The sequence below is a fragment of the Camelus bactrianus genome, chromosome 7, assembly GCF_048773025.1.
Source record: "Camelus bactrianus isolate YW-2024 breed Bactrian camel chromosome 7, ASM4877302v1, whole genome shotgun sequence".
Lineage (NCBI taxonomy): Eukaryota > Metazoa > Chordata > Mammalia > Artiodactyla > Camelidae > Camelus > Camelus bactrianus.
The window spans coordinates 74512506-74538435 of NC_133545.1; the positions used below are offsets into that span (position 1 = coordinate 74512506).

The following is a 25930-nucleotide window of genomic DNA, read 5'->3' on the forward strand; positions in this document are numbered from 1 at the left end:
ACTTAAACATAAAACATACCTCCCCCAACTCTTTATTTTGAAAATATTCAGGTCTACAGATAGGTTCAAAGAATGATAAATGAATACTTAACATACCCTTTACCTAAATTCACCAGTTATAAACATTTTTTTCACTTTTTGCTTAATTGCTATGATAGCTTAACTAATATTTATGTATGAATATAGTTTTAAAAATATATAAAATATATAGCATAGATTTTTAATTCATATATATAGTGTGAACCATTTGAAAATAAGTTTCAGATATCATGATGCATTACCTCTAAATATTCTATGTGTATCTCCTTAGGAATAAGGACAGTGTAACTTTATAGTATTGTGATACTATATACTATTATGTATATATAGTAGGATACCTAAGATGAACAGTAATACCATACTACATAATAAAGAGACAATATTCACATTTGCTTTTTATCCAGGACCCAGAGTTCACGTATTACATTTGGGTGTCATGTCTCTTTAGCCTCTTTTTTTTCTTTAGATTTTGTCTTTAAAGACATTGACTGTTTTAAAGATCCCAGGCCAGCTATCATATAAAATGTCCCACTTTGGAATTTGTCTGATTGTTCCCAGATTAGGTTCGAGGTATACATTGTTTTGCAAAACTAGTAATTCGGTGCTGTTGCATCACATCAGGAGACACATATGTCAGGTTGCCCCACTGTTGTTGCTGCTGCTAAGTCACTTAATTTGGGTGGTAACTACTGGATCTCTTCATTAGCATTATATTTTTTCCTTTTTATTTAGTAAATAACCTGTGGTGTGATTCTTTGAGACCACATGAATTTCCCAACAACCCTTAAGTCAATGGTTTTAGCATTAATTGGTGATCCTTGCCTAAATCAGTTATTTCGTTGGGAGTTGTGAAGTGCTGGTTTTCTAATTTTATCCTTCCTTCTACATTATTAGCCAGTATTCACTCAAACTTTTTTTTTCATTACCCTTTCGTTTATTCCTTGCTGAATATTTTGGGAGGTACTTTGAATAAAAGATTATTTTAGACATAACTAACTATCCCAATTAATTTTTTGTGTGTTCCCCATTAACAAAAGATGTTTTGTGTCAATTATATCTCAATAAGATAGGTAATCTTTTTATTGAGATGTAATTGACATAAAACATTATATTAGTTTCAGCTGTACAACATAATTCTTCAATATTTGTATATATTGTGAAATGATCTCCACAGTAAGTCTAGTTAGCGTCCGTCACCGTACATAGCTAAAATTTTTCTTTCGTGTCATGAGAACTTCTAACATTTACTCTCTTAGCAACTTTCAGATATACGTTAACTGTAGTCACCATTACATCCCATGACTTCTCTATTTAAGAACTGAAAGTTTCTACCTTTTGGCCTCTTTTACCCATTTTGCCCACCTTCCTGCCTGTGCTAACTACCAATTTGTTCTCTGTATCTATGAGGGTTTGTTTGTTTGTTTGTTTGTATTCCACATGTAAGTGAGATCATACAGTATTTGTCTTTCTAAGTCTGACTTATGTCACGTAGCATAGTGCCCTCAAGGTCCATCCTTGTTGTTCAAATGGCAAGATTTCCTTCTTTTTATAGTAATATTCTACTGTGTGTATATGTATATATACATATATGCCACATCTTTTTTATCCAGTCATCCATCAGCGGACACTTAGGTTGTTTTCATGTCTTGGCTATTGTAAATAATGCTGCAGTAAACAGGGGGTACATATATCTTTTTGAATTAATGTTTTTTTTTCCTTTGGGTAATACCCAGAAATGAAATTGCTAGATCATATGATAGTTCTCTTTATCATTTTTTGAGGAATTGCCATAATGTTTTCCATAGTGGCTGCACCAATTTATATTCCCACCAAACATGCACAAGGGCTCCCCTTTCTCCACATCCTCACCATAACTTGTTATTTCTTGCCTGTTTGATAATAATGATTCTAACAGGTAGCAATCTTTCATTTTCCCAGATTCCTGTTGAGCACATTTACAAAATGGAGTTACTGTTTTGCTTGATGTAGTTTTGTTTTTAACCCATTATAAGACTGAACATTTGGTCATAATTAAAAAATGAACCATATTTTGTATTTGAAACTGAAGTGGATGAAACCTTATTAAACAGCTTAACAATTTGAAAGTAAGATTTAGTCTTTAAAACTTGCACATGGCTTTTCTTCTGAAAGACTGCTTTTAGAAAAAGTCTGAAAAGATGGTCTAGGCATTATGGAATATTAACATTAAAATAAAATGTAATGTAATTTATATGACAGCCACGTTGCTACAAATCATCCTTGTTTATTATAGTATGTTTCAGTCTGGAAACTGTCAGTGCTTTAATACAGGCACACCAGAATAGTAAATAAGCATAAATAAACTTTATAATCTGTTCTACATATGATTAAAGAAACAGTCTCTTGAAAAAAATCTGAATAAAATTACATAAGATTGCACAATTTGTCCAACTTTTACTACATTTTTTTCTTTTTCTTAAATCCTCTTTATAAGCACTAGCTTGTAGGCTTTCAAGATTAAAACACTAAAACAAACCTCTCTTCCATAGTCATGAGATAGACCGTTGAAAAGGTATGGAGAAATATGAAAATATGATAAATGATTAACAACTACATAATTATAAGGAGTTTATACAAACTGACAGAAATATTGATACCCTAATATATAAATGAGTAAAGAATCTAAACAGAAGATTCACATAAGAAGAAATATAATTATGATGGTAATGATTAAATTATTAATATTATTCATATTAAATCTTTTTATATATCAACAAAGAATTATATAAAATATTAACACCATGCATAATTCCTTTACACAGAAAACCAATACGTGAGTCCATTATTAAATCTTTTTGTATATCAACAAAGAATAATATACTATTAATGCTGTGTATATCTCCTTTATAAGAGCCACAACAGTTCTGGGGAGTTTACTGTCTGTTCCAAACAAGCTGTAACAGCACAAAAGCACCAATGTTCAAACAAAATATTAAGCTTTGAATGTTACTATGTGTAAGTATATACATATATGAACAATTTTCTTTTATAGAAATTGGTAGATACTTCTCTATCTTCATGTTACTTGGTCCATCTGCAAAGTCTAACCCTGCTGACAATCTACTGCTTTTTGAAACACCACCTCCCTTGGTTCCCATGACATAACTGTTTCCACACCTACTGCTTTGGATGTTCATTTTTAGTTTCCTTTGTGAGTTTATCTCCCAAATCCACCCAGTAAGTGTCAGTGTTCCCTGGAGCTTTGAACTTGATCTCTCATCTCTTTCGCCTCCTCAACCATCTCTACGTCTAACCCAGATCTCTCTCCTGAGCTCCAGATCTTGTCTTCTAATAGTTAATTAGAGACCTGAATGTGCCATAAGCACCTCAACCTCAGCACTGTTATTTTCAAAGGACTAGTAATCAACCTGGAAACCACAGATTTTAATGGGTTCTTCACACTCTTTCTGCTAGCTTCAGCAAGTCTGGTTAAACTTGAATGGCTCATGATCAACTTTTCTTTGATTTAGTTAAATACATTCGTCCTTCCTCTGCATTTTGCAGCTTTTAGAATCCTCTTCATAGGGTCTAAATTTCTCTAGCTGGGAAATCTATAAGTATAATCTACCATTTAGGATATTTAATATTTGAATGCAGGATATTAGAAAACACATTCTATGAAATAAGATGGAATGGGGTACCCAAGAGTCTAGGTTGACTGAAAACTCTGATGTAATTATTGGGGTGTGTAGATCATGAGAAATCTAAAAAGAACAAAAGGTCCCTGACAGTAAACATAAGACAGCTTCTTTCTTGCTGCTTTTTTGAGGATAAAATGGATATAAGTTGTTGTGATAGATGGGATAGAATTGGAGGGAGGCTGTTGAAAATCCTTTGTGTAAATTTTCTGCTTTCAGTAATGCTTGAATTGCAGTTTACCTAATCCCTATGATTCCTTGCCAGCCATACTGAGAAACAAGCAACCAAGAAAAGGCGAAGATTCTGGAAGTCAAATGGGTGTCTGTCTGCTTTTTGTCACCCAGGACCAAATGGGTAGTCTGGAGAGATGTGTCCTGGTACTTGAATGAAACATGTTGAAATGGAATTCAGCATCTTATCTCCAAGTCCTGATCCCTCTCTTAGATTCTTTTTGTGGTTACAGGTACCATCATGTCCACAACTGACCGAGTAAAAAACCTGGGTATTACCTATAACTCCTCCTCTCCCCGCTGCTCCCCATATCCAGCCAATCAGTCACCAAGCCTTACCTATACTACTCCTAAATATCTCTCATACATGCCTGTTCTGCCACCACGATCAAAACCTCATTATTTGTAGCTGTCATTGCAATAGCTCTCCCATTCTAAATAGAGCTTCCTTACTGTTATGTTTCTATACACAAATCTATTTCAGTCCTACTACTCAGAGTTCTTCACTGGCTCCCACTGCATGTAGCACATAGTCTGAATCACTTTGTGAGGCACCCAAGACTATTCACTCTCTGCCCCCCACCTCTTTCTCCAGCCTCATCTTCAGCCACATCCTCTGAATTCTCAATGCTCTAGCAATACAAAGTCACCTGTGGATTCCCCAACAGTAATCCTCTTTCATGTCTCCATGCCTTCCCCCTGCTTCTTCCTTCACTGAGAGTGCCCTTCTCTTCTTTACCTCTCAAGCACCTACTCAAGCTCTCACCTGCACCTCAAAAGCTGACAAGCGTCTCCTGACTCTTCCACAGAGACAACAGAGACAAAAGCTCTCACTTTCCAACTCATCTGTGCTGCCAAGATGCAGTGCAGGGCACACATCACCATATCAGTATATATATCTCATTGTGTCATAGTTCTAGTAAATTATTGCTAAGATATATTGAGTATTTACCATATGCCAGAAACATACGTTAAATAGTTTACAAATCCTCACAACACTATGAGGAAAGGTATATTAAAATCACTGTTTTAAAGAGAGGGGAATGGAGGCACACAGAGGTTAAATAACTTGCCTGAGCCCTCATTGTGTAGTCACGCCAGCAAGGATGTGAAGCCACACCCTGAACTCATGCTCTTAGTAACTGTTAGCCATGTAGTGTGGTTACTCTCATTGTTGTTTAGCGACTAGGCTGTACCTTGAGACCAGGGCTGTGTCTGTAAATTGAGTATTCCCAGAACCTCGCATAGCATTTGACACACAGCTACAATGAATAAGTACTTGTAAATGAATGAGTAGTCTACTTATAAAATTATCTGCTTTTATAGACCCAGTTGTCTCTTATCTTGCTGGCATACTCTCAGAATTTTTGGATGGAATCTATTTCCCTTTGTAATTGTATGAATAAGTCTTTCCATTTAATACGTTTCTTTCTGAAAGATTCGCTCTGTTTGATGCTGCCTACCACATTCTTTTAAAAAGAAAGAACAAAACTTTTACTTCGAAATATGTTTTATCTCAATTTACACATCCTCTTTCTAAAATCACTGATAAAGCTATCTTGTACAATGTCCAGTAAAATGTATCTTAACCTCACAAGTAGTCTTCCCTCTTATACTCTGGTTAGCAATTGTAATTTTATAAAAATAATTCAACTTTTCTCCTCAATTATTTTTATTTATTTCTACCTTCTCGATTGTTAGTATGAATTTTCTAATCATATTTCTTTTAAAATATATCAACCTTTCCAACCTAATTTACTGACCTACAAGTCTGAAGGAAAGCAGGCTTTAGTCACTTACACAGAAACAGGTCCTCTGGAGGAAAGGAAAATAAGTGTATCTGTTACCTGGAAATAAAGGGACTGCTTGCCTCCAGGATGATGGAGGTTACATCACCAAAGATTACCCTTAAGGGAAGTGATAATCTTAAGTTGGTCACTTTTTTTGCAAAGTTTTTTAGTAGGCATTTTGTTGGAAACAGGAGATGATTGACTGTAACCTCTATGAGGAAAACCACTATTGCTAGTGATGGGACCAGCAGATTCATATAAGGCTGAGAAGAAGGGCTTGGAGTGGGCTAAGGAGAGGTCCAGCTCCATATGAAAAAGTACAATAGGGCAGACTTCTTATTATGTGTTTTTTGAAAATCAAGGCAAATCCATTTGTCTCTGAGTTACTGTGCTTCCTTTTAACTCCCATTCTTTCTGCTTCTTAAATCCCAAGTGATTTCACGTGCTTCCTGCTTTAGAGGTTTTGCTGCACTGAACCTTAGGCTTTATGTGTGTGTGTGTGTGTGTGTGTGTGTGTGTGTGTGTGTGTGTGTATGTGTGTGTGTTCCATGCAGATGGGTGGTCTCTTGAAAGCATATCATCAGATTAAGACAAGCAGCTGTAAGCACTCCCACTCCAGCTCAGAACATAGCTCAGATAATGTGGAATTTTTTAAAGTCTTAAGTGTTTTGTTAAAAGAAAGAAATGATACCAGATCCATTTATTCCTATACTCACTGCTCCACTGATCAAGTATTTTACATGCCTCTTATGTACTAGGCATTATTCTGGGCATCTCAAAGGTGGCATGATCCAGCCTCTGCCTTCAGGAAACTTACAATGTTGTAAGGAGACAGGCATGAAAAAAATACTAAAATATATTGAGCTGATTACTTTATTGGAGGCGATATAAAGTACAGTGGAAACACAGGGTGGGGAGATCATAAGCCTGCCCAGGAATTCCAGGAGAGCTTCACACAGCTGAAACTTGAGAGATAAGCAAGAATTTTCTAGGCGGACAAGAAGAAAGGGTATTTCAGGGGAATAACTTGCAGAGATGTGTAGGCAAGGAAAGCATGACATGTTTGAAATGCTGTTGGAGAGTCAATTCTGTGTCTATGGAGCTAAAGGTGAAAGCTGGGAATCAGCTGGAAGTGAGGCTGCAGAGGTAGGCAGGGACCATATCAGGAAGAGCTTGGTCCTCCACACTAGACTGTTTAGACCTTACACTGTAAGCCATGTGAAACTCCTGAAGAAGTCTGAGCAAGGAAGTGATAGGCTCAGATTCACACAGTGGAAGATCACACCGCAGCAGAGTGGAGAATAGATTTGAGGACAGGTATACTTAAGGCATGAGAGGTTCATAAGGAGAAATCGTGCTTGAACTATGACTGTGGTAGCAGGATGGAGAGGAGGCAGGGGAACAGATATAAGACATATTTAGACTACACCAGTTATTGTTAAAGTTCTCACACTGGCTTCTTTATACTCTAGTATATTATTTAGTCATAGAGGGTTTTTTTTTTTGGCTAAAAGTATCTGAAACTAAATGACCTTATATAAAATTAAAATTAACATGGAAACCACATGCCAATATTCAGTTAGGATTATTGTTTGTTTGTTTGTTTTGAAATTCAATTTGAAAATGATTTGGGTGCTACCAAAAATTTAAGAGCCATTATTACTGTGAGGCCATCTAGATGTATAACACCCCTCTTAGGAATTATGCTGTAATGTGGAGATAAGATACAGTATATTAGGAACTAAAGTATCCTTTCTTATTTAGAGAAACGTCTAGAGACATTCTCACCATGCGATTTATGTTTTCTTAAAGAAAGGATGCTTCAGTAAAATAACACCCTATTGATACTGCCTTAAAATGACTTAGATTGAGAGTATGATTTTTCTGATAATTATGGATATGTGAACAATGTTTATTATAGATAAAATTACATCCAGAATATCTTAAAAGACACTATTAGCTTATATCAAGATGCTATAGCTATTTTTTAGGATCATCAGTGATTACGTGCTCAGCATGTGTCTACCTAAGCACAAGAATGGAAGGAGGAGCATCCCAGGCAGGTCCCATCCAAATACGTATACATGTTTATACAGCATGTATAAAGGCCCTGAGGTAGGAGAGAATTTGGCTTGTCTGAGGAGCTAAAAAGTGGCAGCAGGGCTGGAGGAAAGGAAATGAGAGGAACAGGGACATGAAATGATATTGGAGGGGTAGGCAGGGATCTGCTTAATAAATGTTAAATGTTCTTTCAAATTTTGGTCTTTTTCTGATTTTATTTCTACTTTATTAGACTCCGTTGGTTATTCCCTCAACATTACACATGTAACTACACTTACCTGGTTCTCTTACAACCTTTTTCAGCTTCTATCTTTAGTCTCTTTCATGGATTCATCTTCTTCCCACTCTTTAAATAATGGTGTTCTGTTGTGTTCTTCCTAGGTACACATTTCTCCTTACTCCCCACACTGTCTCTGTGGTTCTTGGCCACAGTTACACCTCCATGTGCATGACTTCTATGTCTGAATCTTCAGGATCTCTCTCTGAAGCCTTTGGCCTGAATATCCCACACAGTCTGATTCAGTCTAATAAAACTGAAATCACCTTTCCCTCAAATCTGTTACTTTTCTTACATTACCTAACTGTTTTGGGGTTGGACCTCCATCCACCCAAAGTCAGATTTTTTGGAATCATTCTTATCCTCCCTCCCCCCACCCCCAGGCCCTTATCTTCTACATCTAATCAGTCATCAAGTTCTTTCAGTTTTATCTCCTGAGTAGTCTTGAATATGTTCTTTCCATGCTACTTCTGGCCTCTGACCTAGTTCAAGAAGTCTTCATCTCTTTTCTTTAACAACTAAAATAACTGTCGCTGGTCTCCCCTCCAATCTGTGCCCCAGAGAACAACCCAAATAATTAAAAATGGGAGGCTGACTATGACTGTGACTCCCCTTCTAAGTGCTACTTCCTCATCCATTGATTCAAGCCCAGGCTCCTTGAGATAGCTTAATACTCCTTCAGTGACATCTCCTTTTCACAGTACATTCCAGGTAGTACTAAGCTCCATAAAGTTCCTTGAACAAGCATGAACTTGTGTGCTTCTGTGTTGGACAGGCTGAGTTAATAGATCCTTTTCTCTGCTTCCTCTCTCACTCCCGCTACACTGTATTTAATTAGCCATACTTACCCTTCTAAATTGTGCTGTAGGGGACAGATCTTATTTCTATTTGATAGTCCTAGAGTTCAGCATTTGTTCCTTCATTCAGTCGGTATTTATCAAGTATCTACTACCCCTAGAGTTCTGGGAAAACAACAGTGAACCAAACAAAGTCTCCATCCTCAGAGATCTCACATTCCAGTGAGGGGACTCCAGGAGATTGCCTACAAAATAGGCACTCGGGATCTGGTACTCATAGTGAAAATTTCTGAAAATCAGACAAATGAAAGAGACTTCTTAAACCACCATCTAAGCACACTGTCTGGAACATTGCTCTGACTCATTTTTCCTCTAAACAACAAGTATGGCGGTGACTAAGATTGAACTGCCCTAACTGTGGATCCTGTGGTATTCAGTAAATGGTAATTCTCCTAACCAGTGGAAACATTTTCGCATATACGTGGAGATATAACCTTATACTCAACTAATCCTCTGAGGTAAGAAGGGAATGAATAACATCCCATTGAATTAGATATTAACAAAAAGTTACAGAAAATTAAAGATTTTAAAAGATACTTTAAAATACCATCACATTAGTAAGCTATTTCCTTCACTTATAAACCCTGTCCTTTTCATATTAGAAGAGGAAAATTGACGTATTTCTTTTTTCTGTAAAATATGCTTATTAACTTCCTAAACAACTTCTATTCATGGGTGATGTAATACATTAGCATTAGCCATTCCAATACAATACATTCCATTTAAATTAGCTGTCTCAATTAAACATCCTTCTTGATTTATAAATATCTATAGTTTTGCTTTTGCTGATTAACTTCTTCCTAAGTATCCATGATTTTCATAACACAATGCCCCGTCACCCACTGCAACCCTAAAGAGCTCTTCTACCTCTGAGGAGTGAATTTCAACGATTTTCTTTCTTATTTCCAGAGCTCTTCTATATCTCTGTAAAGCTGCCTTGCAAATGACTCAAACATGCCTGTTTTCCCCACCTGTAGCAAACCTGCTCCTCCCACAGGAGAAGGGGCACAGCTCAGTAAGGGACACCACCATTTATACAGATGCTCAAGCCAAAAATCTGGCATTGTCCTTGATTCCCTCCCTCTTTTCCTGACCCCTATACTCAGTCTATCTCTAGCTCCTGTTGATTCTTTCTCCTAAATGTCTCTCAAATCTGCTGCTCCAGCCCTAGTACCGTCTCCCTGGTTTTAGACCAAATACATACCCTCATAACTTTTCATCTGGATTACTGCTTTATAAGTGGTCACTAGTACATCTGTTATTCCCATGTTTATCCAGCACATAGAGCGATCTTTTCAAAATGTCAGTCTGACTATTTTACTGTCTAACTGACAGTGCTGATGAACTTCCATTGCCAACAAGGCAGAGAACAAATTCCTCACTGTGGCTTCTGGGCCCCTCACTAACTGGCCCCTGGCTACCTCTCAATCATCTCTACCACTCTCCTCACAATCAAACCATATGCAAATGTGCAGATTGCCTTGATGCCACCATACTTTTCAACCTCTTCTCCTTTGTGCAAGCTGTTTCTTTGGCCCACCACATACCCTCTTCTCCTTCTCTTGAAAAAGCAGGTCTTCTCTGACTCTCTGAGCCAGGTGAAGTTTCCCTTCTGTTTGTTCCCCACACCCATCACACTTTGCAACCACTTGTCCCACACCTGTCTTCCACTAGAATGTGACAGCTAGGAGGAGAGGCCTTATTTATTCATTCCACTATCCCTATCACCAAGCACGATGTAATCAGAATAAATATTTGTTAACTAAATAAGTAGTTAAACTTATTATTGAAAAGAATTGAGACTTAACTAATTATGAGAAAACAGTATTTTTTTCCAATGGCATAACTGGTCACATTTGATTTCTGGTAAATATCTGTAACATTCCAAAGTTTAAATCCTGAATATTCAGTCTGTCGTCATATTTGCACTTCATCAGACCTATAATCAGGCTGGTGTTTAGCTGCCCAAGTTGACATCTGGGCTGACTCATTTTAATTTGACTGTTTGAGGTTAACTTCCACAGCTGTTGTAGCACTGGACTGTCAATCATTTGGCTTTTAGGTCAAAATTTAACTGACTTGGATAAAGAAAGCAACCTTCAGAAGACTTATTTTCCAGTCTTTTAGCAGAAAACAACCTTTCTTTCTTCTCCTTAGGTGTTCATTTGTAGCTCTCTCAGGTTGTATATATTCTTTTTTAAAATGTGTTTTTACTGAAGTAGAGTCAGTTTATAATGTGTCAATTGCTGGTGTACAGCACAATACTTTAGTCATATAAGAACATACATATATTCGTTTTCATATTCTTTTTTCACTGTAGGTTACTATAAGGTGTTGAATATAGTTCCCTGTGCTATACAGTATGAACTTGTTTAGGTTGTATATATTCTTTATAAGAAAGTAAAAACGGTGAATGGGACTTGGCTGTATTCCTAAGCCTCTAACTTGTCCTCATTTGATAAAGCTTTTAATATATGGTCTTTGAAAATAAAAACTGAGTTTTTCCCAAATGCTAAAACCTAGGGTCGAGCATGTAAGCCTCATTTCATTGATTCAACAAATGTTCACCAGATATGTCAGGCTTGTGATGACTACTGTGGTGGAATTATATTTTGATGTGTTTTATAATGTGCTTTGATCCTTGTTACCCTATGACCCTTCAGACAACAGCTGGGCATTCTACTTGTATGTGTCAGGGAAGGGTTTTTACAGAACAACACAGGAGAAAAACATCCTAGACTTGTAAGCTTAAAATTCTAAACCCTGAAAGACTTGGAGCATGACATTTTTAAAAGCCATGTAATCAGTTGGAACACTTTTTCCTCCCCTAGATTAGATAAAGAATCTATGCCAAGAGAAAAGACAAGGAACAAAGAAGAGAAGAGGGGAGAGGAGCAGAGAGGGAAGGAGAAGAGAAGAAAGAGAGGAGAGGAAGAGGGAAGAAAGGAGGGGAGACGGTGGGGAAGAGGAGGGGACGGGAGAGCCAGAGAGAAGCAAAAGAATGAGATGCCGGGATACGGGGTCCTATTCCAGGGCTCCCTGGACTCTACTTAGAGAGAAAACTGGAACCTCCTGATAGGTTTGGGGATGTAAGAGTGCCTGAGAGCTTGTTCTGCCTTTCCCTGGTGGTTGTGAAAAGCAACAAGGCATCAGAGTTTTCCTTTGCTCATCATTGTATCATCTAAGATCTAATGAGGAAAGTAAAAACAGCTCTGTTTAAAACTGAAGAAATTTAATTATGGAAGAATTGACTACATAAGTGTTAGAGAACTAAGGAGCCAAATGGAATAATGACACAGTCTAGAGATTAGCAGCAGCAGGAAGCCCCTGCTGACAAAAGACGACATTGAGAAGACCAGACTTGAATCCACCATGATAAGTGTACATGTAACTGCCCCTGACTCCTCACTCTCATACTATACTTAGATGACACTCCAAGGAAGGGGAGAGGAGACCACCTAGCAGGATGGAGGCTGAATCTAAATTCACTCCTAGATAAATAAATGAAAGAACCTAGGTAAATGAACAGTTTTCTTTATCTAAAAGAGCCCACTGAATGTGTGAGGAAGGATGGACATTTAACATGGATATCAGTAATGTGGTGAGAACAGAGAGAAAAGGGTCATGTTAAAGGATGCACTGGGGCTGGAGATGCACACAGAGAAGTCCCTGTACTTGCTTGTAAGGTAGGACTTCTCAGAGAAGACCTCAAAGATGGGTGATATTTGATGAGCTTGAAGGATGAATAGGGGTTTAGCAAGCAGATGGAGGAGAGATGCTCACCTCTGTCAACTTATATCCCTCCCAGGGCTCTGATTTTCCAGGGAAGCCTTTATATTCCTTATCTAACCTCAGTCTTTTAAGTCTTTCAGAAACATGATAAATCTCTGGATTTATGTTCATTTTGATTTGTAAATGGGGCAGTGCTGGAGTGATAGGATGGAGTGTGACGTGAGTTTCAACTCTGATGAATAGCAGCAGCAACTTGCAGGAAATGAGTTTCTTAAAATGTATCCTTTTGTAGATTTAAAGAGACCATTTCTAGACCAGCTTTGAACTAAAAACATAGCTCTCAAGGCACTCAGATAGTTTTATAGAATGTGCAGTCCACAAGAAAAATATACTTAAGCCATCTAAAACATACCTCCACAAGTGTCTGTAGTTGAAATGTCTATAGTTGAAACAAATTTCAGGTCTATCATGTAGTACTCTAATCTGTCAGAACTTCCTCAAAATGTTGTATTTTGCAGTTTTTTAAAACAGAGAAACAAAACCATTGATTTACAAATAACCTATCTATCACTATTCCAGAAATAATATTCCCAAACTTGCCCTTTATAATCTAATAATTAAAAAAAATTGTTTTCTCTATTGTTAACAAAGTAGGAAATGATTATATTACAGAAAATAATAGAAGTCATTGTACTGTTTGAACTTTTTTTTTTACCTCATTAGTGATGTCTGTTCCAGAGAGATCTACTGATACCAAAGAAAAGATGTTTACGATATGTTCAACTCCTAGGTCAGTCAGATGTTCACAGTTTCGTAAACTCAGGTAGTTCAAATTGGAGCAGCTGAAAGAAAGTAGCATGGAGAATTAATTTTAGCATTTAGTCACACTGTCAATAGCAATTTCTTCATATAAAAACTATCTGGGGAAAGCAAATACTCTTGTAACAAGGATTTTCCTTTTCTTGACATAAAAGTAAGCTTAGAAGTGGAAATAATTTGACATTATGAAGTCAGGTGGAAGAGAGGTCGATTATTATGTAAGGCATTCTTTCTATGATTTCCTTTCATATTGCAATTTCTAATAAGAAAAAAAATGTATCACATTCGTACAAAAAACTATCATGTACCACGATGAATGACCACTAAAAGTGCAAAGTTAAATTTCTCACTGATCCCTTACAAGTGTACTACAAGAACTGGACTTGACTCCTTAGTGTACACAAGACCTTTGGCAAGTAAAGAGGATCAAGAATAAACCCACCAGCTAGAATATTCCTTGGGAAAGGCTGGAGTAAAGGTTTATATAGAGATAATATCCTTGAAAAGTACAGAGAAGTTACCCAGGGATAGCTGTTCATAACTTCATGAGTGATTCCATCTCAAAATTTCTCTAAAGTGAAATTAGTAAGAAGCATCTCAGATATAATCAAAAGATTAATTCAGTTTGTGACTCCAATATCTTTTATTTGGCTTCACTGAGTATTGGACCAGCTTCTGGGCATTCCTGATGTTTTTCCAATGGCTTCAAAAATCTATCTCTGATCTCTCCTATCAGCAAATATACAATTACTAATAATATGATGTAAAATAGTATTGTTTTATCATACCACTCTGGTAGTTTTGCAATAGAGGCATCACTCAGGTAGATACAGTTACTCAAATTTAGCTCTCTTATCTTTTTGCTCGCAGGACCATCAAGAAATTGCTTTAGTCCCATATCACCAATTCTGTAAGAAAGTAAGAAAGGTTCTACATTTGATTTTATATATAAATGTAGAATACTATTAAAATAATTCTTACTGTACCCAATACACTCCAAAATAGCAAGGTAGTATCTGTATCTGGTATTTTGTCAACATTTTGAAACCAAACTTGATTATATAGCTGTTCCTGTAATAGAAAATGTATAAGTGATAGTAATGGGAGAAGTAGTAATAAAAATGCTGTTCCTCTTCATTTGTTCGTTTATTTGGTGGCATAACTATTAAATAAAACAGATGGTCTGTAAGGTCTCTTCCCTTGTTATCAAGTTAAACGGTACCTGATGCAATCTCTTACAAAAGAAAAAGACCAAAACTTACGATAGGGAGAACCAAGATGACCAGTCAAACCACTGTTGGAATCTTGGAGGAGTTTCCACTAAGTCAGTTTAGCTGAAATGGAAACCTAGTAAGTTACCTGTGGACCTTTTCTTTCTGAAACAAACAAAACCTGATGCTGGAAGAAGACCTTGACCTCAGTCTTGCCACACTGTCCTTAATCACACACTCATGTGTCAGCGCCCTTGGCACCCTCCCCACCCCCGCCTCTCCCATGTAAGTCCTGCTTTATAAATGATTCTCTAAACTGTAGGTAGTCAAAAGGAAACACATTTATAATAAAATGACAACAAAAACAAAGAATATTGCAAAGTTGTATTATGTAAATGTAAATAAAATTAACATAGGATGACAGTTTTACATTGAGTTAAAATAGTATGCTAGCAAAAATATTAAACAAGACTAACAGGGTAATTTTATATTGATTAGCTACCATACCCAATGAAGATAATATGATTGGATATAGAATTCAGGGATCAGGAAATTGTGTACAGAAGAATGAGATAATGATGTAGCAATTTTAAAAATTATATGTGTGCTGTTCATGTGTGTGCATGTGTATGTGTGTTATCAAAGAAAAAATCAGACTGGCCTTGGATTTCTCTTCTGCAACAGAAATACCAAACATATATATATATAAAACAATATGAACAATAATATATCATTATAAATATAAATATATTTTCTGTTACTTTTATGCAGCATATAATATAGCATAAATACAAAATAAAGGAAAAATAATTAGATATTCAAAAATGACATAATTAAAATACAATTTTGTGGTAGACTCAGCTTTTGACAAACAAAAAGGGACATATTTAAATAATATAATTATAATTTTATAAATTTAAATAATTTAATTTTAATAATATAATTATGTATATATAGATACATATATAGTATATATAAATATAATTAATGTAATTTAAATACCAGCATAATCATCTTCCCTATCAGCTTTACCCCTAAATAAAGACCCTAAAAGACAGAAATTGTGCATATTTTTGTACCATGATGCCATAAAACTAAAAATTAATAACACAATTATAATTAGACTTAAACTACTTAGAAACTTGAATACATTTTTAATAAATAATTCTTAGGTAAAGAAAAATCCAGTAAGTTATAAAACTATCTATTTTTCCACAATTATGTATTTCACACAGTTTCAATTAATATCTCAATAGCATTTTTTCTGAAATGTGAAAAATTATTCTAATATTCATTTGGAAGAAAAAACTGGCAAAAATAGCTAATAACTTCAAAGAAGACTACTAAAGAGAGTCTCATTCTATTAGATATTAAAATATAAAGCAACAACAATAATAATATTAGATAACATTTGAGTGCTTATTATGAGCTCTGGCTCTGTTCTAAGCACATTACGTGAATTAACTTATCTGATCCTCAGAATAATCCTGAGCACATACTCTTCATTTGCCTCATTTTATAGACAAAGTACTGTGCAAGATTAGATAGAAGGCACATGAAACAGAAAAGACAGCCTGAAAACGTTTATATATACACATACACATACATCTTCACATATGTGTGTATGTATGTTTACATATATGTGTGTATATATATATATTTATATGATAATCCAGGAGGCACAGAAGTCAATAGAAAAAGATTTTTCAGGTAATGGTCCAAGTTAATGGTCTAACGCAGTTAGTCCTAAACCTGACTGTGCATCAAAAGCATCCATGTGGTTTTTTGTTTGTTTATTTTTTCCAAAATATACAAGCCGAGGTTCCATCCCTAAGTATTCAGATTCAGTAGATCTGGGGTGGGGCTTGGGCATATGTAGTTTTATTCAGTTCTTCAGATGATTCTGATGCCCTGGAATTTTCACTTTTAAATCATTATGTATTTTAAAAATTTATCTTTTCATTACTGATTCCTAATTTAATTGCATTGTTGATACCAATACTGTGAAAGTTGTGGGAACTTGCTTTAAAACTTCACAGTCCATTTTTTAAAGGATTGATGTGTGGTTGAGAAAAAATGTATTTTCTTTGACTCTCAAACTTCATGTTTTAGGTATATCTCTTGCAGATGAATTTTTTAACTCTATCTAAAGCTCTGATAGTAAACCTTCTCTGTCTTTTCACCCTATGCTATATTCTATCACATTTTTCTTTTTATTTTTCCACTCTGCTGTCATTTCTTCAGTTATCTTCCAGCTCTGCACATCTCTCTCCAGTGAGTTCTAATCTGCTGGTTAGCAATACATTGAGTTTATTTCAGTAACTATATTATATTTTTTATTTCTGAAAGTTAATTTTTCAAGTAAATCTAGTTATATTTATCATATTTTGTTGCCTGCTCATATTTCTGATTCCATTACTTATTTATTCAAACATTTCATACAGTTACTTAATATTCTATGACTGATAACTTTAATGTCTGAATTATTGGGAAGTCAAATTTATGTTGCTTCATAGTGACTCATATCTTTGTACATTTAACAGTCTTTAACTGTGAGCACGTATTTATTTGATCTTAACCTATGGGAATCTTGGAGGCTTAAATAGAAGATGCTTTCCTTCCAAAAAGCTTTGAACTAACTTCTTCCAGAATCCTGGGTGCTACCTACCTAAAACCACTTTGTCCCCCTTGGAGAGGTCCAGACACTCCAGAAGTCTCAGGTTTTTCTCCCCTATCTTGAGTCTTGCTAAAACTGATTCTTTCAATGGCAATGTTGAAATGAACATTTATGCTCAGAGCAGTTCTACCTTTTATGTTGGTTTGCTAGTCATTATTCATCTCCAAGAGTCTGTTCATTGAGAGGGTGGTTCTGAATCAGCATATTGGACATTTTTCTTACTCTTCGTGGGCTCAGCAATGTATTGAAAATATGTTTCATCAAGGATCTAAATTATTTGTAACAAGAAATGCTTTGAAATATTTTATCAACTATACTACTTGATGCAGAAAAACCTCCATTTATATTTAACATTAGTTAACCTGCAGAAGCCTAAGTGAAATATATGGATGAAGTTCAATTTTATTTCACATGTTAATACAGATAGGTTTGGCTGTTACACATACACACACACACACACACACGCACACATTGTACTTGCATCATGATGCCAACTTGCTCATGAGCTTGCAATCAAGATGCCAGCTGAGGTTTTAGTCATCTGAAGGCTTGACTGAGGGTAGAGGGTCTGCTTCTGAGTTCACTCGTATTGCTGTTGGCAGGAGGCCTCAGTACCTAATCCAGGTTTTTCCAGTTTCACATCCTGTTTCCCTCCCATTCCCAATCCATAGTGCCTCCCCATCTTTAATAATAGGGAACATGGGTTAAGATTTTTGTGGAGCTTCGCTTATCACTCTGACTTGTCTTATGTTTTCTGAATTGTTAGCCAGTTTCATTGTAGATCAAATGCTATGTTGTTATCATCTGGCTGTATAATATTGTAAGAAATTTACACAGACAGGAGGCTGAGATATCCATTGGGAAAGAAATTTTAACAAGAAATTGATCCTTGCCAACCTGAGAATACCAGGTTAGAAGCCCAATAGTAGCCTAGCTAAAGAAAGCGTCTCAGTAAGAACTTGTCATCTGTCCATCTGTCAGCAAATGCACACATAGGAGAAATCTAACCAGTACCCAAGAAGAAATGCTTCAGTAAGATTGCAAGTCTGAAAGTCCATTTGGGAAAAGACCTATTAACTGAACTAGCTGTGAGAACCCTCACTAGGAAAGGTAGTCCATAAATGTTCAGTGAATTCATTTCCTCTTACAAGGGCCTGAGTCCATATATCCTGAGCTTTCCCTGATAATCTCCCTGCACTACCATATAACCAGTCTGGGTTGGGTACCCTTCCTTTGTTTTACCACAGAACTCTGCTCTTGTCTCTACTTGGACTCCTGACTTTCATGTTTAGTTTACTAACCAATGAGCTCCTTGGGGAAGCCTGGAACAGTCTAGATAATTAGTGTTTCTTGACTGAATGACTCATTACCTTACACAGTTTGCTAAATTCAACACAGTAAGCTGCTTCAAAGGTGAGAGTGACTTGAGGCTGCCGTCTGTTATCCCCTTGCAGTCTGCCATGTAAATGTGATTGATATTTGGATAATTCTGGTCTATAAGTTTGAAGCACTCATCAGTAATCCTTTTATTTCCTGTTTAAAAAAAAACAGAAGAAAATAATTGTATTTGAATTGTCATAAGAGAAAAAGTAAAAATTAGTGCTGAACCACATATTTAATATCACAGACCTTCAAATCGGATCTTTCTGAGGTCACAGTTAGAAAGAGCTTTGAAAGTACAATCGGAGATATGTGGTGCACCAATGAAAACTACTGATGTAATACGATGGCATTTTTCAACTAAAGCCTTTAGAAGGAAAAAAAAAAAGAGGATGAAATTAACTAAAGTGTATACAACAAGCTTACCAAAGTAATGAGGTCAGTTTTTTCCTCTTAATATTTTCAGAAACAGACACATTAACTATTAAATTTTCATAATTTCAAAGAAAACTGCACCTTTTTTCAATATATTTTAGTATACTTAACATTTGAGTAATGCAGAGGAATCAGTACTAAATCATGTTACAAATGTATGGGAAAACATGAGAAAATAGAATACTTAAAAAATTACTACCTATAAAAGCTTAGCATGTAGAACTAAATTTAAAGTTTATGTTTAGGCCACAGTATCATTGAAATAAAAATATCTTACTGTGAAACAAAGTCTCTTGGGGTATTTAAGGATTCAAGTATTCAAATGTGTAAGTGTACATTTTAAAAATTATTTTCTTATGTAAAAAACAACTAAAACAAAAAGCTCATTCATATTTTTCAATAACTAAAGCCACTAGAAAATATGCCCACCAAATGGGACTGAGAGGAAAATGTACTTTCCAACAACCTACTTTTACACAGTTGTCCGTGAGAGTAGGCATGTCATTGATGGTCAGATGCATAATCCCAGTGCAGCTGTTTGCAATGTTCTTGAAGCCCTGGACTGAAATCTGAATTGTACAGAGTTGGTGAAAAATGATGGGAGAACTCATTAGCATGACCTCTAATAAAACCCTAAGGTATTAACAACCAAAAATATGTCATGATTTTTGCTACCATTTTAAAATTGAAACCATAAAATATTGCAGACATAAAAAGGAAAGAATCTAGTCTTCATTTTTTATTTAATTTTTATATGTATGAATTGTGAAATGATCACAATAGATCTAGTTAACTTATTGTTTTATTTTCTATTGAAGTAAAATTCATATAACATAAAATTGACACTTAAATAAGCCATTTTAATCACTCATAATTTTGTGCAACCACAACTTCTATCTAGTTGCAAAACATTTTTATGGCCTTAAAAGAAATCTTGCCTCCACAATTACATGAGTCAGTTCCTTAAGGTAAATCTCTCCCCCTCACTCCCTCCTTCTCTAGATTGGATGAGCCCCACCCACTTTGGGGAGGGCAATCTGCTTTACTCAGTCTACCGATTTAAATATTGATCTCATCGAGAAACACCCTCACAGACAAACCTAGAATAATGTTTACCCAAAAAACTGGGCACCCCATGGCTCATTCAGGTTGACACAAAATTAACGTCACAGCTTCCTTGGAGACTTTGGCAGTGACTTTTCCTAAGGCTCAAGGTTGATACTGTTTGCTCTCACCTGCTTTCTCTTGGCTGATCATCTGAGCTTGCCTGGTCACATTTTTATCTAGATCAGCATCTCTGAGACCATCCACCCTATCTGGCACCACTAACTGCCTGAATCAGATGTAACTAAAAAGAAAGCCTTAAGATCTTATTGCTGCTTCACATTTTCAAGTTAAAACAGAAACCCTCAAGCCTTAAATTTTTAATCCCAAACATTTAATTAAGGAACTTCAGTATCTTAAAGTTCAGTAATGAAATTGGTAGGGGAAAAATTCTGGTTTTTTAATGTGTGTGTATAAGCATTATTTAACTTGAATTTTATTATTTAAATTGTATAGCTTAATTTTTATTATTTAACTTGTGTAACTTTGTAAGAAATCATGTTTTTCAGCACTGTGAGAGTTCTCGCAGAGTGAAAGGATTATACCATGTTGTCAAAGGTCTCAGCTCGTAACTGACTCCTTACACATAAAGACATACTACAAAATGGCTGGAGGTGGGAACAGCAGAAGAGGCAGGCTATTCTAAGGAGCTCGGATTTCTCCTTTAGACTGAGGCAGCCTCCAGGAGATGAGGAAATGGGGGCTCAGGTCTCTTGATTGATTTTCCCCAGATTAAAAATTGATAGAGCAAGAATACAGATGTGCAAACTCTTCATCCAGTACTCCTTCTGATTAACATTCTTCAACAATAACATCCATTTCAACTGTTCCATCCCAGCCTCCTGAGTTCTCCAAACCTAGTCACTCCAGCCAGAAAGACAGCCAGCTTCTGCAATACTCAGTGGACCTCTCTGCTCTTTGTCTGACCTTGTTACCTTTCCCTGCCTCTTTCTCTTTTCGCCTGATCAAGCCTTAACTATTCCTCAGGCTCCAATGACTCCAGCCCTCTCCTGCTACCTTCCCTCTCTTTCTCTTACAGGTCTCTAACTAATTTAGCCTATAACTCTTTCCTATCATCTGTGCATGTCTTATTTCCCCCAACTCTCTTTTTAACTTCTTACTGTGTTGGACAACCATTAGGGGCTGAATGAATTAAATTTAGGAATAAGATAAATAAAGTCTGGGAAAGAGTACAGAATTTGGCTACAGACAATATTGAAAATGATTCCAAGTAGAAGGTAAAGCACACTCAAAGGCAAAGCAGTGGGAGCACTGGGCAAGATCACCCTCGGGGTGAATAAGAAAAGCTTAGTAGGTAAGGAGGGAGGAAAGCTAACGGAAGACCCATAAGGTATGTCATATAGTACTGCCATGGATTCTTGAATTAGTTTTCCATAAGTACTCCCAAAGAAAAGTCCAGGGGAGATGAATGAACGTTAAAAATCTGGAGAACAGAGGAGGAGGAGGGAAGAATGCTGGGTTTGAGTCTGACTCTGCCTCTTGCTTGGAACAAAAGGCAACTCAACCTTTCTGATACTTAGTTTTCTCATCTGTAAAATGGGCATACTAATACCTATTTTAGGAGATTCTTGAGAAAAGCAGTAGGGTAATGTATGTAAAACTGGTTAGTTAGCACGAATCTGGCATGTCATTTGAGTATCAGTTCTCCTGTTACTGTTTTTCCAGATACGGTGAGTCCACAGAAAAAGATTCAAGAACTAGAGGCAGAGGGCCTTGAAAGATCATTCCAGTGCATTCCTCACACTGTAAACATAAAGAAGTGGTTTTCAGAGAAATTGTGCGATTTGAGAACAGGTTCCTTATCTCTTCCTCACCATGTGTCCCCAGTGCAGGACACAGCGTCAGACAGAGTGGGTGCTGTATGAATGAACAAATGGTATTGAGTCACACTGTTGGTGGCAGGGCCGAGGCTGCAGACCATTTCTCTCTATTGTGACACAAACTCTAGGGATGGGAACAGTTTGTTTTTTTTTTTCACCAAAACACTTCTAAATTCCTCCCCTTTATTTCAGCCCTAGTCTGTTACCCTAATACTAGTATTTCCAATAATGGCTTCCCTAAAACAAGTGAAAAACTTTTTCTCTCTTGCCGTCTTGGAAACATGTTCATGACAAGATTTCCTGAACAAGAGGAAAATATGATAGCAGTAATCAGCCACAGCTGAGTGATTCCTTGCAAGGCAGCCAAAAACTGGGTGCTAGCAACCAATAAGATTGCATCCAGAAATGGAGGGAGGGCAAGGAGACCTCTGAGAAAAGCTTTTTAGTTTAGTCCTGGCATGAAATGCTTAGTTCTCTACACAGTTTATTTTAGAATATCCAAAGAGATGCTTGGCTTATATTTTATGACTCAAATATTCCTGCCAGAATCTTTTAGGCCAACCATTAGTTGTCCTTTCTCTTCACTGAAATAATGGTGATAGAAGCCTGAAATTTTTAAAAATTCCTCTTTAAAAAAAGCAAACTATTTTACCATGTTAAAGTACGAAGTCTTGCCACATCTGATACCTATGCATTTTCTGTGTGGGATGCTTACACAGCTTGGGATCTGATCTCTCTTTGTCTAGTTCTGAGGTGATTTTGACTTCAATTTTGACACCACTGGAGCTCTGACACTCTGCTATAGGCTGGTTAAGCTCACATTGGTTAGGCAGTTGGGGAAGTTGGCCCCACCAGTGTTGTTCCGATCTCAAGTCCCAGCAGACAGCTACTGCTGCTAATGGGGGCAGAGACGTGTTGGTGATCTCAGGAGAATTCTCTCCGGCTGCCTCTGGGTGGGTCGCAGCCCATCAGCACAACAAGCCAGAGCTGTCTGTGAAGGAAATGAGTTGTCTGTGAGCCGTACGAGATGGAGACCAAAGTGCTGAGCATCAAGGTCTAGCCAGATCCCTCTTTGCCACTCCAAGGTGATAAAAAGAAGGAAGGGATTTACCTCAGGGAGGATAACATCTTCGCAAACTTCCACCTTCCACTCCTTCTTTACAACACTGTCTCTGAATCAGGTAGCTCAGCAACACAGGGAAGAGAGAGGTGTGTAGGGCTAGGCCCTCTATGACAGCTAGAAATATCCATCTTAGGTAGACTTGGCGCACTTGTGTTCCTGTACCATTTCCAGCTGTTTCATTCTAAGTAGCGCTGCAACCGATGACTAATGGATAATGTGATGACTTTAGTCATGTCCATATGTCCTTCACAACCTCTTGGTGACCTCAGAAAAGCCTGGCTTAGCAAGTAGAATGAATTATTGGAGAGAAAGACGAAGATTTTTCCCAAAATATGAAACATTCTGTTTTATTGCATTCAAATGTGCCATAAGCTTCAATAGAAACACTTCCCAGGGTCCGTGTTAAGAGGGCTTGAAGAGTTTCAAATATTGTCACCTCTGTGGCAACAGGAAGAGAAGCCTAGTTATTATCCCTGCCAATCTCTCTTTGGACGATCGTGTACTGTCCAGTCTTTATGTTCTTCATGGCATCCCTTACTCTAGGTTCACTAATGGACACCTCCCAGTTAGCCCTGGCAGAAGTTTTAGGTAGAGCTGTCTCTTCTTACATCTCAGAACATCAAAGACCAGAGCCCTCACTTTGCATTTTGCATTTTGTGCCTTGTATAATAATTCCCGGTGCACGTCTAATATCCCTGCCCAGGAACATGAACAGCATGTTACCCATCATGTCCTTTACGGTACAACACAGTGCTTGGCGCAAAGTATGGCACATCAACGGTTTGTTACTAGACCAAGTGGTTGTGGCATAAATTGTTCATAAAATGTAAATTAGAAAGAGTGGTTCCGAGGTGGGGGGAGGGGATTGTCAGTATGGTCATTTGTTAAAGATTGCCATATTTATCTAAAAACATTGGACAGCCAAACATGAAAAAAATGTTTTGTGTTCCAATGAAATGAGGAAAGTGAGGAACTAGAGCACAAGATCAGTGAAGCCCGCAGATGCCAGGAAGGCAAGTGTGCGTGCCACCTCTGCATGCACTCACTGCACAGCTCAGAGCTGCCATCTGCAGAAGCAGGCTGACCCTTCCTAAAGTTTATCATTCTTGTCTAGTGTATACTATCTTGTTCTCTTCCCCACCCACTGGCCAAATTACTTACGGCTTCACCTGTCATTTCCACCAAGAGAATCACAACTAGAATGCTTTCTTCTTACAACGCAGTGATCCACAGAGCTGCATGGTTTGCCTAGATTTATTGAGCTAGATGGTGGCTTTACAGCTCCAGTCCTACCTAACCACAGGCTTCATCCAGGTCCGAAGACCTAAGTAGAGTTTTATGAGCAGTTCATGAAATTCTGTGTGTAAGGTCACTTTCTACAATAGGGAACAGAGAAGAAACTAAAAAAGTATGGTTTTTCAGAAAGCATTAAGTTTTTCAAAACTTTTTTCAGGAGTGGGAAACATGATCTTAGTCCCCTGAGACTCATCATTTTGTCGTCTGATTCTTTAAGATCTACAAATTGTTGCCAGATGTTTTATTTTTTACTACTTAGTATAATAAACATCCTTATACATTTCACTTACAAAGAGATTGTATTAAGCCATGGATGCTAAACAATAGGTGCTTGTTATATTTTTTTTCTTTTCAACATGGCTAGCATAAAGTTAAATTCAAACCAATAATTATAATGACCATTTAAATGTATACAAATCCCATCTACAAAAAACATAAAAAGATTTTCATAGATTCTTCTATTTTTCTCTCAACCCAAGTTGAAGTGTGATTCAGAAAGGACACAAAACATTCCCTGTTAACGGGGAAACTGAGGCCCAAGAACTGATCCAGAAAAGCAGAAATTACAGTGTGATTTTTCTGACTTATGACTGCCTTTCTGCTAGAATGCGCCCTTACTGATGGCACTTAAAACTGCATAACATTTTTTGAAATAGAACATGAAACAATAATTTTTTTTTTCTACTATATGTAGTATCTAGCACTTTGAAGTTTTACAAATTATGGTCTGTTGAGATTGGTCTTCAGAATTTGATCGGTCAAGGTTCTAATCTTGGCCCAGACATTTTATGGGTGACCTTAGGCAAGTTACTTACCCTGTCTTAACGTTATTTTCAGTGGCATGTGGAGCCAGCATATACTAGCTTGCAAGACCAGATTGTGAAAATTTTAGAAACTATACAGCCCAGTTGTTAAACAAAGCCAGTTAAAAAGAATTAAATCATATAAACTTAAAATTAAATAAATTGTATTAACAAAGGTAATGAATACCCAAACTCATGACTTCCTAATTATTTTACTACATGTTACCATTACCTGTGCTCTTGAGTATATGTATGTTTATTGTATCTGTATGGTGACAATATTAACATTAATATTATTAATAATTTATTTATTATACAATATAATTGTATTATAGTTAATTAACAATTAACATGAATACTAATATTATAATGTTGGTGTTAATATTAAGAGATTACAGTGGTTATTAATATTAACTAACATTAATTAATAACCACATCACATCTCTCCCCATCTCCCTGTTCAGCATCCTCTTGTTGGTAGCTTGAAATAGGCTATGGTGAGAGTATTTACACCATGGAAGTCAGCAACCACTGTTGCTGTTGTTGTTGTTGTTGTTGTTGTTGTTGTTTTTACCAG

At 36.6% G+C, this 25930-nt stretch overlaps 2 protein-coding genes across 2 annotated transcripts in view; one reads left to right on the plus strand and one right to left on the minus strand.

Annotated features, from left to right (window-relative positions):
- Nucleotides 1–25930, plus strand: part of FAM185A (family with sequence similarity 185 member A) — a 130040-nt gene that overhangs the window by 94899 nt on the left and 9211 nt on the right. The window lies entirely within an intron of this gene.
- Nucleotides 1–25930, minus strand: part of FBXL13 (F-box and leucine rich repeat protein 13) — a 168100-nt gene that overhangs the window by 36329 nt on the left and 105841 nt on the right. The window contains exons 13-17 of the mRNA XM_010946662.3: nucleotides 19657–19755; nucleotides 19001–19118; nucleotides 18742–18904; nucleotides 14272–14391; nucleotides 13380–13506 (exon numbers count right to left, since the gene is read on the minus strand). Coding sequence (XP_010944964.1) covers nucleotides 13380–13506; nucleotides 14272–14391; nucleotides 18742–18904; nucleotides 19001–19118; nucleotides 19657–19755 — 627 coding nt within the window. The remainder of the gene's footprint in view (nucleotides 1–13379; nucleotides 13507–14271; nucleotides 14392–18741; nucleotides 18905–19000; nucleotides 19119–19656; nucleotides 19756–25930) is intronic.